Here is a 17,010-nt window from a genome sequence, read left to right on the forward strand (position 1 = left end):
GAATGATCTCCAGCTATTAGCAATCAGGAAGCCAGGTATTCTTCCCCTGCCTATCGCAAGTGTTGCAGCCTTCCCCTGTTAGTCGTTAAGCTGCTTATCACATTCGCACTCAAATGCTGCAGTGATAAGCTTTTGGGCTCTGCTTCCCTGGCGGGGGGGGGGGGGTGTATTGGTAGAGCTATGGTGAAAGAAATGCCAATGCCGGCCTCCTGTGTTGCTGGATGCGTCACCTGGTTGCGTGGTGACAGACACACCAGATTGGCGTAGCTTGCTGTGGTCTGGCATCAGAGCTGAGCCCCTTGCAGGCACCAGGGCAGCCCTCCTCTGCGGCTAGGAGTTTGCACAGTGGAGCGGTAGCGCTGCTCTAAATAGCAATAATTCTGGAAAGGGAAAGACTTCCCGTGTATTTTTTCGAAGCTTTTTCCTTTTGAAGGTGGCTACAACTTCTGGAAAACTTTACCCTATCCAGGTTCCCCAGGATTTTTGCTGATGTCCTCATCAGCATAAATTAGAAGTGATAATGCAGCTAGTTACCAGTCAGTGTTGGCCTTGTGGTTTAAGGGAGTGAGTGGGAGCTATGGACCTCATGTAACACAGGAACCGTGGGTTTGGGACCTGCTCGGGTGCACATGTATTCTGTTCTGTTGAGTATCATCAGCTTAGCATGTTGTCTTCTGCACTTAGCCTAAACAGAAGTTACCACAAATGCATACCAGCAAAGTGTAGCAATGTACAGTCCTGTACTAATAATAGCAGAACAACCTCCTTCCATGGGGAGCTTTGGGGCCACCATGTCCAGGGGGGCCATGAAATATAACCCTGGATGCTGATATACATTAGCTTAATGTAAGTCGGTACAGTCAAGAAAATAGCAGTGCGCAATTAGTGATGCCTCTTACATCAAGTTGTCACTCACATTTGTCTCACTATCGCATACTGAAGCCATTTACTCCCTGAGCTGTTGGGTAGAGGGGGAATCTAAGATTAGCCACACTGTGATTAATCAGTGGGCAGTTCCTCCAACCCATCGCAACCGTGGGTTCAAGAACGGCTGTTCTCTTCCACGGGGTCGCATGGGCGCCCAGGGGACTGGCCTGGCTTTAGACATCCAACTTTTAGCCAGCAGAAGTTAGGAGAGATGAATCCTACCCCTAGTCTAACAGTGTTTTAAGAGGGGCTTTTTCTGCAGGGGTCTAGCTTGCTGTGCATTGTGCTGATGTGTGTGTGKGGGGGGTGAGATGAAAGGGCTTAGACAGGTGCTTCCCACAATGGAAGAAATACAATAAAATCATTATAAAAATTACTCATGAGCACTCTAATTGGGAAACTTGTATTCGCGAGCTTCTGGGGAAGTTGTAGCTTTTTTTTTTTGAGAGAGTGACTTTCTGCTTTTGTGTGTAGGTGAGGGGAGAGTGTTCCTTTCATTTTTTCCCCCCCTCTTAAGAGACTTCTGTAATAACCTCTGCAAAGATTAAAGGAAGGTGCTGCAATGAATTTGTCAGTTTTGTTTCTATTCCAGTTGCACCTGCAGTGTTTTCTTAAAATGGGCTTTGCCAGAAAGCATCTTAGAGGAAGGACCTTTAAAGAAGTTTTTGTACCTGTCTTTCCAGTAAGTTAGTAGAGACCTGGATATCAGCTGGAGATTGTCATGGTGAAATGTTCTGTGCAGAAACGTTTGATTCATGGACCTCCAGCCTACAACAGGCAAATGACCTTGATCTTAAAATACACGTGGTGGGATTTGCTACTGGAGTTCATGGTTTTCTGTGACTGATGAGCTGCTGGGTCATCCGCAAGGTGCAGCATAAATGAACCAAAAAAAATTGCAAATATAAACAAGACTTAATGGCAACCTAATATACCTGCCTGACGCAAACCAGGGGGGAAGAAAACCTGTTTGGTCTGCCCAGATCAACGTGTGGTGGCTCTGAAATCCAAGCAAACCCATGCATTTTCCATTGTACCGCCTGTTTACACAAAATAAGAAGTTTTCTGATTTTTCAGTTTAGCAAGATTGTTTGGTAGGAAGCAAGTACAATTCTCACTGAACCAAAGATTTCAGTTTTTCTTTGAGACAGTAATATCCCTCTGTCTTTCAATTGAAAAAAAGCTTCAGTTAAAGTCATCTGTTTTAGATTATTACACTTGAAAAACACTTCATAAATTATTAGCATATACTTCTGGAAGCTTCTGTACAGAACATGTGGTTTTTTTGTTCCTAGTAGGCGTGACTCAGGTTGAGCGCAAGAGCTACGTTTCTGATCCCAAGTTTCCAGTGACTTGTAGGCTGTTTCATTAAATCACCACCTTGCCAATAGCTCTGTATATTGTACCAGTAATTACTAAACCTATATTGCATTTGATCTGTGGGATTTCATGGTGTAAAACAGCTGACCTTGAAGCATATCGCTGTATTTTCTATCCATACACCAAAACTTGATTTGCTGGTAGTATTTTATGCAGTTTGCTTTGTTTTGTGTTAAACCCAGTAAAAAGGAAGGAGTGGGGGCTTCCTKCTGTCCCCCTTTTTCCAGTGTTTTAATCTGAGACATCCAAATCCAAACATTTTATAGCATACCTAATATTGCCTTTCTGGTTTTAACATGCTAGTTGGCATTTCTCTCTGGTAATGAGGTGCCTGAATGTATCTAAACATTTCCCTTCATTTCAGGACATACTTGTCTACATGTTTTTACATATTCTTCAGCTAAGCTGCTAATGCAGTGCTGTAGAACTTCTTTGAAACTATTTTTCCCACATGCTTTTTTCTGTATGAGCTTGAACTGCAACTGAACTCCTCTAAGCTTTGAGTAAAGTCAGATCCAAATCTAAATCCCTTAAGATCAGCTTCCCTATTTCATCTCATTGAGTTAGTGAATTTTGTTCCTTAAAATTTCCTCAGATAAACATCATGAAGGAAAAGCATTATTTCCCTTTATGTTTTGGCTGTGCTGCTGTATAAACTGCAAAGATATCTGTCCCTGGGTGTTCTTCCTCCCCCTGTACTTATTTCCTCCCGGGTGCTGGGCCATTCTTACAGGAAATGTAGAGTGGTGAAAAGATCAAATGGGTTCAGGGAAAATGCTTCCCACTAGGAAAGGTTTCCGTAAGCTAATTTCCTGCCCAGCTTTCTGTTAGTTACATCAGGTTTTCAGCAATCTGTCAAAATTTAAACATCTGTTGTGATATAAATGAGTGACACAGAAAAATGCCCTACACTCTCAGCAGTATTAAAGTAATAGAGTTTTATTAACACTACATGCTAACTAGTAGCTGAATTAAGGTGGGTGAATTTAATATCTATTTTTCTAGCGCATAGTCTGTTTTCTGTGCAGCCTCTTATCTTTTACTGCCTAGTTGCGTCTGGAARCAACCTGGTGTGTTCCAGTATTTATGTTAAGGGCATGTTCCTTTTCTCTTAAATCTTGGCTTGTTTTCCTTTTGCAGTTTGAAGGGAGGAAGTATTGCGAACATGATTTTCAAATGCTGTTTGCCCCTTGCTGCCATCAATGTGGTAAGTGTTATATCAAGGTGAAATACTTCATACTGGTCATAAATGGGAGGTCAACATAGATGGTTGGGGGAAAGTTTGCAAACCTTGTACATGTTCCCGTGGAGGTGGCCCTGTGTAGCTGAGCATTGGACATTCCAGAATGAACTGGACTTCAGAGAAATTTGGGAGCAGCTTTTGCTAAAGGTTATCGAGCAATAGGATTAAAAAAAAAAAGTTCGCATTACTTGAGTGAGTAGCTTAGCTGTTGATTCAGTGATCCAATGAACAGACCATTCATGACCTCGTGATTATTAACAGGATAAAACATACCCACATACATGCATGCACTCATATATAGCCTTTCTCATGCAGCTGAAACCCTCTAAGCAGTCTTTGTCACCTGTTTTGACTATTGTAACTCATCCAAACTGTCCTATTCCAAGAAGCTAGGCCAGTCTTTATCATCTAGTGTTATAATCATCTGATGAATCAGCTGGTCCCCTCTTGTCATTTTGAAACAAATTCCTGTAAGGCTTCAACTTCTAATGCTTCCCCTGCATGACACTGAGGGCAGCATTTTATTTGCCACTTTTGATGTAAATGTTTGCATCTCCTACACTGTAATCATTTCCAAGTTTTTTGTTTTTGTTTTTGTTTTCCCCACAGTGTTCCCTGTGTGTGACACATCTTTCTTGGGCAGGGCTGAGAAGTCATTACTTTCCTATTGCTTAAACTGGTCTTGAAGCTCTATTTTTCTGTAACACCTTGGCACATCTGCTGTGACTTTCACTTACCTTAGTAAAGCCTTTCCCTTGTGCAAAGGAAGGAGTTGAATATTGAGAAAGAGGGAAGCAGATGCTCTGGGCCTTTGAATTTAAAGCTGTGGACTTGAACAAGCAGGGGAGAAGAAGAAAGAGGTTGGGGGTGATTTGTGAGCAAACCTGAAGTATGTAACAGACCAGGTTTTTCACTTTGTTCTTTTTACGGGCCAGTTGTTCTCCTTGTGTGAGGGAGCCGTGTGTTCTTCCATTCACTACACAGGGTCCCCTTCCTCTGTCCCATCCTGTTCCCTTATGCCAGGGCTTCCTCTTTTGCATTCAGCTCCTTGCCTGTCAGGAGTTCTGCGAAACCTCATCTCATATCTAACCCCTCAAAAAACAAAACCCTGCTCTTCCTCCATAGTAGGGTCTTCCACATGCAGCCACATTCTGCTCATCTCTGTTAACACTGGTACCCCCCTTTGGTGAGCCAGGCAGAGGGACTTTTTTCTCTTCAGCACCCAGCAGTTTCTTTGCAGAAGGCCTACATCAGTTTTTGCTGGGCATGGTAAGTGCTCCAGCCAGGGGTAGTAAGGAGGAGTGCCACTGCATATCTTGAGTTTTTCCTGCTCAGCTGGCACAGCTCCTCAACTGGAGCAGCTTCTGCTGCTCTTGCCCTCGTTCTTTATAGCACCAACTCTGTTAAAACCTCGTCAGTTTTCTTTACTGACTTGTTCCAACAAATGGATTAAGAGTAAGTGAATTAGCTGGAGGGTGTGACTGGCTGGCTGGGCTGCCTCCCAGGTCCTTTTACTCTTTTACCAGCAGCACCCCACAGGCGCTGTGTGGAACCAGGCTTTTTGGATTTAGTAACTGTGGCCAAAATCAATATGGCTGTTGTAACCAATGATGCCGTGAGCATCCCTGGCATTTTTAGAGTTGATCAGATTTTATTCTTGAAAAGCTATGACTTCATGGGAGCGACACAGAGTTGAGTGTTAGTCTTCATTTCATTTGTGTGTTACCTGCCTGATCACTCCACTTTGACACCTGCTTGATCTGTATGTTCTTCGGGGCCAGGACTGAGCCTCTCTCAACACTAGAAAACTGAGTTCCCAACACGTTCTAGGCAGAGCTTTTGCAGTGCTCTGGAGTCTTGGCCCAAACGTCCGTGTAGAGAATGATTAAATCATGTGTGTAGTGGCCATGGCTCTGCTCCAGGTGCAGTATAGTCACACTGCGCATGTGCAACTGTAATTTTCACGCTATTTCTTAATGCCTCACAGGACAGGACTCCTAAGTAGGTCAGAAGTTGTTTGTGTTGGATTTACTAAACAGTAAATTCTCCAGACTTCGCTGTATCTTTGCATTTTGACTCCATGGTTTATTTGCAGTGGGTCCAAAGCCACCCAAGCTCAGAACTATTGTGCAGTGAGTACAGAGCCCCTTCAAATCTTGGTTCCAGACCCTAGTGTAGTAGAAATATGTAAAAGACACAATTGAATTAAAATTGTCTTCCTCTGAAAGAGAAGAAAGATGAAAAATGATTAGGAGAAGAGGAAGCCATATTATGTAAAGAACTCYATGTATTTCATAAGAGTTGGAGATCAGATAAGTAAAAACAGGGGAGGGACTGAAAACGATGACTGCATAGAGAAAGCGAAGCATGCATGTAGAGGGAATGGTATATGAAGAACAGAAGGTTGTGCATCAGTAAGGACATTTGCTTTTGTCCCATAGCAGAGAAACAACCAAAACCATACCCCAGAGTTTAGAACCAGAACTGTAATATCGAGAGCAATATATCATACCAGATAAGGAGGAGGGGTTTAGGTGAGGAGAGGATGATAATGTCATTGTAGCGGTTCGGTCATGGTTTTCTTTTAAGTTTGTTTGGCGTGGTATTTTACATCCTGGTGTTGTGTTTCTTACAGGTGAGTTCATTATTGGTCGTGTTATTAAAGCTATGAACAATAGTTGGCATCCAGAATGCTTCTGCTGTGATATTTGCCAACAAGTATTGGCAGATATTGGATTTGTCAAGAATGCTGGCAGGTAGATCTTCACTCTTCCTTCTATTACTGATCATGAATAACGTGAACTGAGAGATGGCAGTCAGAGGTTAAGGTTCCTAAAGCTTTCCAGCTGACCTTGAGTAACCAAAGTGTCTTTTATGGGCCGGAGGTCTTAAGAGGGCATCACAAAACTGAAATGTAAACATTAAGAATGAATATTTTACAATATACATTTGCACTATTGACAGTTTACCTACTTCATCACCAGATTTCTCATCAAAGGCATGTTGTCTAGCTGGTGTCATTTCAGAGCCAGCAGGGTACACTGTGATATGCTGTAATAAGAGGGAAAACATTCTGAAAGTGTTGAGAGAGCAGCAGGCAAGCCCGGCCTATTGATTTTTTTCAAGTGGAGGGTCAGATTTTTCTGCTATGATTCCAGTAACTGATGCTTTAAGTCACAGGCGCTGTAGTAATTAGATACTTAAATAAACACTTCAGTAGTTTGTATGCATAGTTATCTACTACAGTCTTGGAATTCTGGTAGCATTTGCTCAGAGTGAAGTGCATTATCGCAGTCAGTGCTTTTAGAAWTTTTCTTGTTTATAGCTTTCTTATGCACTTCTTAGTCACAAGATGACTCTAGGTTAGTAAGCCTAGGGAAAGCAGTCTTGCTTCAGATGCAGAAGTATTGTCTTTTTTATCAGTTCTTTGTTTGTTGAACTTGGGTTTCCAATTTTAGTCTGATTTAGCATCTCATTTATTAACAATTGCCTAAAGTTCAGTGACATCCTTCACAGGGTAGGATATTTTTACCAACTGTGATCACAAGAATAGTTTACAAATGGATTATATGGCCACTGACTTCATATGTTTAATGTTATGTATGCAGTTATTTACAGAATTAGGACTTATGTAGTCATCCAGCTTCCAATCTAAATTTTTGAGATTTTCAGAGTAAAACATTCAGCAGTGAGAATCTATAGCAAACTTTGCCTTCTGTGTTTCAGCACAGCTTAAATCCAAATGAGCTGAAGAAATGATGCTTCATGGTAATGGAAAATAAAATGATAGCTTTCCCTCTTTTGAGTTTGGCTTGCCTAACAGGCACATTGTTTTTAAGATTTTTTTTTTTCTCCTACTAAAAAGACTGATTGAAATGAGGTTCTAATAGATGTTTGGTTTGTATTTTGCACTGCAGTACCTGGTAGCCGTACTTATCTTTCCTTTTTATGCTGTTTCAGACATCTCTGCCGTCCTTGCCATAACCGGGAAAAAGCCAGAGGCCTAGGAAAGTACATTTGCCAGAAGTGCCATGCCATTATTGATGAACAGCCTCTCATATTCAAAAATGATCCATATCACCCTGATCATTTCAACTGCGCAAACTGCGGGTAACTGAATTCTGCAAAGGAAAACAGGAGAATGCTGGCTTCCTTTGCTTTATCCACCTACATTTTAAAACGCTCACCTGTCCTGTACAGCTGGCAGAGGGGTGGGATTTGCATGCCTTGCAGCCAGACTAGATAGGGATGTGTGTCTGGTTATTGCTTCTGGAATGGTGCAGTTGGTCTTTTAGCTCACACAGCTTGTGCTGTGAGGTTCCAGACACTGGTGTGTCCCTACAGCAGCCGGCCTGTCAGGGAGCCATGAGAGATTATGCTCTGCAGAAAAAGGTGGTATCTTAGGAGGTATGAACTCTGGACACAGGTAATGGTTTCTGTAGCAGCAAAATGATAGCTTATTTTTTCTGCTATGAAAGGAAAAAAAAGTGATCCTCTTTGGCTGCTTGAGTTACTATTTTGTCTGTGTTATTTCTTTTTAGTCACATTGTATGCAAACTTTGTTGTTTCCTATTGGAGCCTACCTTTTTATTAGAAACTTTCTCCCATCTCACTTTACCAGTATTTGCAAATGCAAAATATGTAGCTGCACATTTCTACGTCCTGCACTGATGCACAGATCAAGGTGCGTTTTAGGATACAGTGCAGATGTATTAGTTGTTTATTTCTGGCGCAAAGGAAGCTTTCATTTCAGTGCCATTGCAAAGGCTGGTTTGAGAAACATCCTGTAGTAGTGTGTCAAGGGCAACCAATTGAGAGCATTAGTGACAGTCACTTTTAAAGTTTAGCCATTCTCAGTATTCTGATTATGTAAATTATTAAAAAGAAGAGTATATGCGATTCTGTACCTGGGAAAGAGTAAACATAGCTATCTCACGTGATTGCATATTTTTCTTTCCCTGAAACTTGATACAACAGGGAAAATGTACCCTAGATGAAGAAGACTACATTTTACTTTCAATTATATTTATGTAATTCTAAAATAAAGTGGTGATAATGAGGCTAGAATATAAGCCAAGCATGTCTACAACTTTCAAAAACATTTGCATCACATAATCAGAATACAGAATGACAGTAGCTCACTATTTTCAGAGAGACTTAGCGCATCTTACTTAGCAGGCCTTTCTGAGTTTACTGTGCAATCAGTCTTGTTAATAAAAGCTATTGAATTTGATGCTGCTACTTATATCAATTATTGTAATATAAATAGTTTCTAAAGTAAATGCTTAAAAATTGAATCTTTCTTTCAGAAACACTCATGACTTGAAATTGTTTGGTTCCTTTATTCATCCTCTCAATTCATTAACTTTTGAACAGGAAGGAACTTACTGCTGATGCTCGTGAGTTGAAGGGAGAATTATATTGTTTACCCTGCCATGACAAAATGGGTGTCCCCATCTGTGGAGCATGTAGAAGGCCAATTGAAGGACGTGTGGTGAATGCTATGGGCAAACAATGGCATGTGGAGGTAGACATCAGATCGTTTATTGTCTTTCATGAATGTAAACATTAACGTGCTCATCTGGAATTTTGCTGATCAATTTCAATGAAAAGATGAGAAAATTCTGCAGAAATGGTTAATAAATGCATTCTCCTAATCCTATCTTCAACCCTTTTGTGTCTGGTCTTCCACTGTGAAACAAGTGTCATTTCCTACCTCACATAAAGCTTTCACTGTGAAGCTAAAATCAGTAATTAAAGGAAGCAATGTGAGACCCTTGTAGAAGAAGATGCTACAGTGCAAAGCAGTATATAGACAGGCAGTAATTTTCTGTGGGAACCCCCTCATTACTAGGCATCATGATACTATTACATCTTCCATGGTCACCTGCCACATATTTATGTTTAAAGCTCTTCATGTGAGGGTTCATATTTTAAGGCCATGCATAAGATTTAGTTCTACATCTTCCATTTAAATTAGGAAGATACACAACCATATTCCTTTGGTTGCTTTGAAAATCTTCTCTAGCAAATGCGTTCTTCATGAGAGTGTAATGATGATGCAAATTATTTAAAGTCTTTTCATTCTGTTTATTGATAACATATCAGAATCCCTTTCCCTGATTTTTTTTAAACTTCTGGATTAAAATATTGAAGACATTAAAAGGAGCATTATATCAGTGGTCTAAGTGTAGAAACAAAACAAAGTATTATTTCTTCTTTCCAAGATGGCACAACTAGCTGAGTAGTTTTTAATGATGTTCAGTACTGAGATTGGTTGGTTCAATGTCCACAAAAAACACCATTACTTCCAACTAATACAAAAAATATTTGCACAATTTTCTTTGTAGCATTTTGTTTGTGCAAAATGTGAAAAGCCATTCCTGGGTCATCGTCACTATGAGAGGAAAGGCTTGGCCTACTGTGAAACCCACTACAATCAGGTAAGGCTGCATATTTTAAAAAATGTATTACTGGTAAACTCGTGAATTGGTTTTATTAGTGTGAGATGAAAAATCATGGATACCCTCCTGTTTTCACATAATCATCTGTGAGTGTACTGAAAATTGGTAGATGTTCTATTGCAGTTAATTTATAAAGGTTTCTCTGCACAGGTCTGGCATGTAAAAAAAAAAATCTGCAGGGATTTCACAAAGGTTGGCTATGATAATGAGTATCTAGTTGTTCTGCAAGGTTATCAGTACTTATGTAGAACTGTTATGAGCTTTTCATGTCTGCAAGATCAGAGTAGCTAGTAAGACCCAGTCTTTCCCAAGAATCTGAAGCAGATTTGTCACTCAGTAGCTGTGGTATAGCACTAGACCTTAGTGAGTAGCTCGGTTTTCCTTACAGCTGTTACTCTAAGATGATTGTATGTTAAGATATGCTGGATCACACCGCTCATTCATTTGTTCCCTGAAGACTGTGAAGACTGAATTAATTTGTCAGAGAACACCACCTAGTGACCACTTTCATTTAAATAGGAGTCATAAGCAATGTTACCATCTCACTCCAGACTCCCTTAATTGTGTAGTGCATTAGCACAATATATATCTTTTTTTTTTTATTTGGAAGCCAACTGCAAGGTGTCGTGTACACTGCTTTGCTTGCAAATACAAGAGTAGGGATTACATTTGGGAGTTGTAAGGCATCTACTAATTACAGATGGATTTTTAATTTGTCAGTGACGAAGGGCAGATGACTGAAATGTTGCTGGCATACTTGTAGATAATAAATGCCATAGTGACATTAGTAATAACAGTGTTGCAGCCATGATGGAGCAAGAACTTACACCAGACAAGAGTTGTATGCAGAACAGATGTCTTTTAGTAGGTCAGCTATTACAGTTAGGAAAAGTACATGAAATTTTGGAAATACAGGCTCTTCCTGGACTGTAACACTGTAGTCAAACGTTAAGCGTAGAAAAAAAATAAAGGTTTTTGGCCTAAATTTTCTTTTATTCAGAAAAACAAAAATTAACATTTCCCTGTTGTTTGCACCAGAAACAGCAATACATTGTTCTAGACATGCATGTAAATCCAAATGTTAAATTGGCTGAGTACTAATAACTTATATTTGACTCCAACTTATGTATTTCAAATGTTAAGGATTAGGGAAATGTTAAAACAAAATCACATTTATAGAGGGTCAAACAGATGTAAGCAAATATTTCCATCTTTAATATTATAAAGTTTTTTTTATAATAAAATGATGTAAGAGATGATTTGAAAACCAAACGAGTCTTACCAGCATTCTCTTTTATTTTACTGAAATAAATAGGAAAGCTATTGTTCCCATCAACTGAAATGCAGTTTTGTTAGTTTGAGAAGTTACCATGGATAAAACCATACAATTAAAAATTCGTAACTTCTCCTTCCTCTTCAGCTGTTCGGTGACGTTTGTTTCCACTGCAATCGTGTGATCGAAGGAGATGGTAAGCACTCGTCTGTTTTCTTAATGTTTATTTTAATGGAAGATTCTCTTTAAAAGTGGAAAAGTCCCTATTTAATACCTGGTTGTTGTCATTAAAACAAAAACGTCCACCTTCTTTATCAGAAATCAGATCAGATCTGACTACTCAGGGACCAAATGGTAAGAAAACCTTACAATGTTCTATGATGCTGGAAGATTGCTCAGTGGCCGAAGAGAACCATGGTCACCTGGAAACCCCTTAGTAAAATGCAAAGGCCAAGGATGCTGGGAGATGCACACAGGTGGCTTCCTGCCCCACTAACTTTAACAAAGAACATGTATAAGTTTGAGAGTGAGCATCTCCTCAAACAGATTTAGGTATCATGATCCAAACTGAAAAAAATTATTTAGATATCTAAAGATGTGGATGGGCACCCTACGGGATTTTTATAAGTGTTTCCATGATTTCTAGTTTCCATGATTTCAGTTTGGTTCCTGGAGATCTTTACCTATCTATTATAGACACCTGTCTTTTGAAAATCTAGACTGGTCAGATTGTCACAAACCAGTTATATTTGGAAAGAAGTATCCTGTAAAGGCAGTAACTCATTAACTGGAAGCAAGTGTTTTAAGTTTTTCGGGGTTTTGTTTTGGGTTTTTTTTGGATAACCACCTATGATAAAATGCCAAAGAAGCAGATCATTCTACCTGAAATAATGCAAAGTTATTATGTGACTGGTTGCACCTGCCTGAAGTAAATACTATATACCAGTGTTAGCCTCACCTAAGCCAAAGCCATTAGCAAAGTGGGGGGAAGCCTCGTAAAAGGAGACATAAACTAGTTTATGATCATGTAAGTATAGGGTGAGACCTACATTGCGGAGATGTGCTTTCCCCACATTTTCTGGATTAGACTATACCTGCAGAGCTACAATCCAGAACGCTTTTTGGAGGAAATAGGATCCTCCTTTTCATTAAAATACTACTAAAATGAACAGATCTGGAACTTGAGGTGAATGAATAAATTCAGCCTTGTTTGATAAGCAGATATCTGTATGTTTCTAATGTTGCACCATATAATCTGATTCCTGTATTGTATGTTCCAGTCACCAACATGAACAGAATGTAGTGAGTCATTTCTTTTTTTTCAGTGTAGTCCTTGATTATTTTACATTTCTGAACACAAATTTGAACAAAATACTGCTGTCGTAAATGATGAATATCCAGTATTGTTCTTTGCCTCTCTCTCTGGTAAAACAAACATCTGCAGCAGCAGGTTTTCAGGAGGATGTCTGTGACTATTAGAGAGATCTCTAGGGAGGGAAGACTTCCATCTGGCTAGTGTTACTTTGGCAAGCAGTTAAATAACTGTTTTAAGTGCCAATTATAGACAAACCATGTTTCTGCAGAAGTGCTTGCCCCATAGTGCAGCTGCTAGTACTAAAAGTGGAAAAAACTCTGCATGACAAGGTTCTGGTTTTGTTTGGTGTTGACAACATGTTGCATTTTAAGAGAAAAGCATAGTCCTGCATCCTCTAATTTAGATTAAGAAGGGACAGGCAAATTTTGGGAGGGAAAAGTTGGAAGGTATATTGAAGGAGAGAGAGGACAAACAGAAAAGTGGAATAGAGATACAGAACACAGAGAAAAACGTTTACTTTGGCTCCAAAGTAGAGAATAAAATAATGTCCAAGTTTGTCTTGATCATATTCTGAAGTAATTTATCCCATTACATCCACTTTTTTTTTTTCATGTCGGTAGTGCTGGTTTACCAGTACTGGCCTGACTGCTGGTTCCACATCACCTTTTTCAGCTGGGCAAGCATGACTGTTTATGGCACTGCAGTCTGAACAGGATCTGAGAAATGAAACAGAATGGAAACATAAACACCTTTTTGCTGGATTGGTTTTCAGCTGAAGTTTCCAGATCAAATTTACCACATGGCCTCACAAATGAGTTGCCTGAGGTCACGCTATGATATGAGATGGAAGCAAGCAACAGGAGTCAGAAATATCTTAAACTGGTATTGCTGGTGAACACATTTGCATGTACCSTCAGAGACAGCTTTATCAATTGTATGCAATCCCCCTACATTGCATTCACATGTGCCTTCCTACTCTTGCCTCATTATTGGTATAGTCCTTAATATTTGGTAAGAGAATCAAATGACAGTTCTTCATGTCTCATGAACACGTGAGCTTAATTTTTAATACTTCTGTTTTCTGAAATGCTAATGATTTCTTTTTCCACCTTGTCCTAGTTGTGTCTGCTCTGAATAAGGCATGGTGTGTGAACTGTTTCGCTTGTTCAACTTGCAACACTAAGTTAACACTCAAGTAAGTTTATTGGATAGGTGTGATGCCTGCAAAACATATCAGTGGTCATCTTTAAAGTGTAGATGTTGCTATAGTTTAACTGGTTTGTATGTTTTTCGTACTGTAAAACATTTGAGAAAAGATGTGCATGTTTCTTTCTCTAGCCCCATTTACTAATATACATCTCTTTCAGCTGTCTGTTCAGTTCTTCCTTTAGTTAATCTTAATTCTTTTCTCTTTCGTCCTTTATTTTTTCTGTGTTTAACTCTAAAGGGATAAGTTTGTTGAAATTGATCTAAAACCTGTCTGCAAACACTGTTATGAGAAAATGCCAGATGAATTTAAGCGACGACTTGCCAAACGGGAACGTGAAGCAAAGGATAAAGATAAGCAGAAAAAGAAAAAGCCAATCTGTTTGTAAACTTTTCTTTCCTTCCCACCACCACCTCTGCTCCTTTCTTCTTTGGTCAGTGATAAGGATGCTCTTACTCTAAGTTTTTGCATGTGTTTATGGCAATCAAAACTAAAATACCTATTTTCACACAATCTGAAATCTTAATTTGTTATTTCAATACCTTATGTTTAGCATGTTGTGCTCTGAAATTTGGTTTGAAAGGCTTTTGAAATGACACAGTTCATAAATGTGGACATTTGGGGGGAAAAAAAAAAAAAAAGTATCTCCCACCACAGAGTAATTTAATTACTGTCCACAATGTATAACCTTGTGAAAGTAACTTCTTAGGTATGTATAAATTGCAGTTGTAATTTTTTGCCTGTGAGCGTTAATGTGGCTATTTTTTTCTTCAGAATCCCTGCCACTAAGACTTTGTCTGTTTGGTTTTTGCTTTGTCATTTTAGGAATAAATTTGTTGAGTTTGATATGAAGCCTGTCTGCAAGAAGTGCTATGAGAAGTTTCCTCTAGAACTGAAGAAAAGACTGAAGAAACTAGCTGAAACTGTAGGAAGAAAGTGAAGACTGTTCTACTCTTCCTTTATAAAAATATTATATATATTACTTGAGGGATTTTTTTTTCTGCTTTGAGGCTACAATCAGACAACAAATGATGATGCATGCCTTCTAACTATCAAATCTAAGTATCTTCAAACTCTTTATTTGAGATTTGTTGATACATAGATCATACTAACAGAATAAATTAAGTATCAGCTCACCTGAGAGGATTTTCACCCTGATAATGCAGCTGAATAGATGCACTATGCACAATAGTGTCTACAGAATTCTACATAGAGGTAAAATTTGCTTGTGAATACCTGCAAAAAATACGCTTTGCAAATGTGTCCAGCTTTATGTACATGTAGTGTCATTTATATTAATGAAAGTATTAATGTGCAAACTAAGCATGCACACAGGACTTTGAGTGACTTTGACAAGAAATTAACTTGCCTTCCTTCATGGCGAAATCCACTGTTAGATTCTAGTCTGAGTAGTCCCATTAACGAGCCTTGTTTCAAATAGCTTGAAAAATGACAGATTTCTAAATACAGTCACTGCAGAAATTATCTCCTTTTAATAGATTATGCTTATATGATGAGTCATTGTACATCAGGCTTAGCATGAAATACCTATATAAAATATGTATTCCTACTGCAAGAAATGAGCATACAGAACTACTTGAATTTTGCTATATTCCATTTAGAATAACATGTTAACTTTTATATATACTTTTGAATTTTATTTGCTTTTTGTGCCTTATTCTGCTGGACCATAGATAATAATGTTCCATTAAATATATATATATATACAGTTTTATTTTTATTTCATATTTTTATGCAGAAATTATATACAAGGTATTTTCAAAAGATAACATACTTTGCCTTAWTTACATAGGATGCAAGAAGTATTGTATTTCAAATGTGAACACCTGAGGTTAAAACTTAGCTTCTAGGCTTTGTTAATTTTTAGAACAGTATTGAAAATGCATATTTCAATTAAGTGGCAATATTACTTTTACACTAGTGAGTGTAAATATACWTAGTTTGATCCTGCTGGGATCTATTTCTTTAGCCATCCTCAAGGACTGAGATCACAAATTAACAGACTTCCCTATAACATACATTTAACTGTTTTATACTATTGACTTCTGTCCATGCAAATCTGTTTTATTTTTCCCTTCCTTATAAAAAATAGTTACTTAAGAATTGTGATGATACTACATTGTCAAGTATGCAAACATTTTTTTCATATTAGTGACTTAAACAGATTTTTTGTAGTTGCATCATAGCAACTAAAATTTCCTTTCCTGTTTATGAAAAATTAATTGGTTTAAAACATCTGCTTTCCAGTGTCATCAATAAAGGCTATGTTACTGTAACTTGTATCATCTCTGAAATGAGTGCTTGAGATGGGTGGGAAAGCAACTAGGCTCCCTTTGTTCTCTATGCTTAGCTGTGACTATATGTTTAAATACTTATTATCCTGATTTAAAGGAGACATGCCGTTTCCTGCGTATCCCACTTTAATTCAGTTTTTAGGGTTATGAAAGAAACTACAGTTTATTTCATAAAGGATAGATTCTTTTGTCTGTTTTCTGAATAGACACAGTTGCTAAGTTTTCTTGGAGAAAACAACTTGTCCAGGTTTAAAGTGTACACCTTCCTATCAAGTTTTTCTCTCTCCTCTTTTCACTGTAATGTAATTGTCACTCCAGATTTCCAGTTTAGCACTAGATAGGGTACTTCTGACTATTTTTTTCTGTACAGTTATTGAATACAATAGCAGTTCAGTAACTGAATGCAGTACTTACTGTGTTCAGGACTAGAAAAGCAGCAAGTTTTCAAAAATGTTTGAACAGCTAGCATAGTAGCGTTTTTGGGCTTTTCGGCTATACCATGGATTTGGTAGACCATACTCAGCAATGCCTCACTTAAATTGTAATTCATTTCTTGTTCTAGTTTTTTGCATGTTATGCTATATTTCAGCACTTTAACTCTTTTCCTTCAGCCTATGTATACAGCCTTACTGCTCAAAAAGAGTTTGGGAGCTGTCCCTAACCCTGAGGCCAAACAGCATGAACTGGCTTGCATCCACATTGCTCAGCGTTATATCTCTCCAGAACACACTGGCCACGTTTGCACCATGTGTAGCCATGGCTCTCCTCTGGACTCAGACCCCAGGATATGGCATTGAGAGTGTCTGGGAGTACTTGAGGGTTCAAAGCTTGCTGATAGATAACATGGAAAAATTAAGGTTGGAAGGGATCTCTGGAGGTCAGGTAG

At 38.7% G+C, this 17,010-nt stretch overlaps 1 protein-coding gene across 6 annotated transcripts in view; it reads left to right on the forward strand.

Annotated features, from left to right (window-relative positions):
• LIMS1 (LIM zinc finger domain containing 1) overlaps nt 1–16,110 on the forward strand; it is an 82,019-nt gene extending 65,909 nt beyond the window's left edge. For 5 of the 6 annotated variants that reach the window (XM_026055491.1, XM_026055493.1, XM_026055492.1 and 2 more), the window contains exons 3-10: nt 3,448–3,514; nt 6,186–6,306; nt 7,511–7,660; nt 8,927–9,077; nt 9,901–9,993; nt 11,435–11,483; nt 13,722–13,797; nt 14,635–16,110. In XM_026055491.1, the coding sequence (XP_025911276.1) occupies nt 3,448–3,514; nt 6,186–6,306; nt 7,511–7,660; nt 8,927–9,077; nt 9,901–9,993; nt 11,435–11,483; nt 13,722–13,797; nt 14,635–14,749 (822 nt within the window). In that variant the 3' untranslated portion in view covers nt 14,750–16,110. Of the gene's footprint in view, nt 1–3,447; nt 3,515–6,185; nt 6,307–7,510; nt 7,661–8,926; nt 9,078–9,900; nt 9,994–11,434; nt 11,484–13,721; nt 13,798–14,049; nt 14,605–14,634 lie in introns of those variants that run through there. The other variant, XM_026055494.1, reaches the window with a different exon arrangement.
• The last annotated feature ends 900 nt before the right edge of the window (nt 16,111–17,010 follow it).

This window comes from Apteryx rowi, unplaced genomic scaffold (assembly GCF_003343035.1).
Source record: "Apteryx rowi isolate R43461 unplaced genomic scaffold, aptRow1 scaffold_123, whole genome shotgun sequence".
Taxonomy (NCBI): domain Eukaryota; kingdom Metazoa; phylum Chordata; class Aves; order Apterygiformes; family Apterygidae; genus Apteryx; species Apteryx rowi.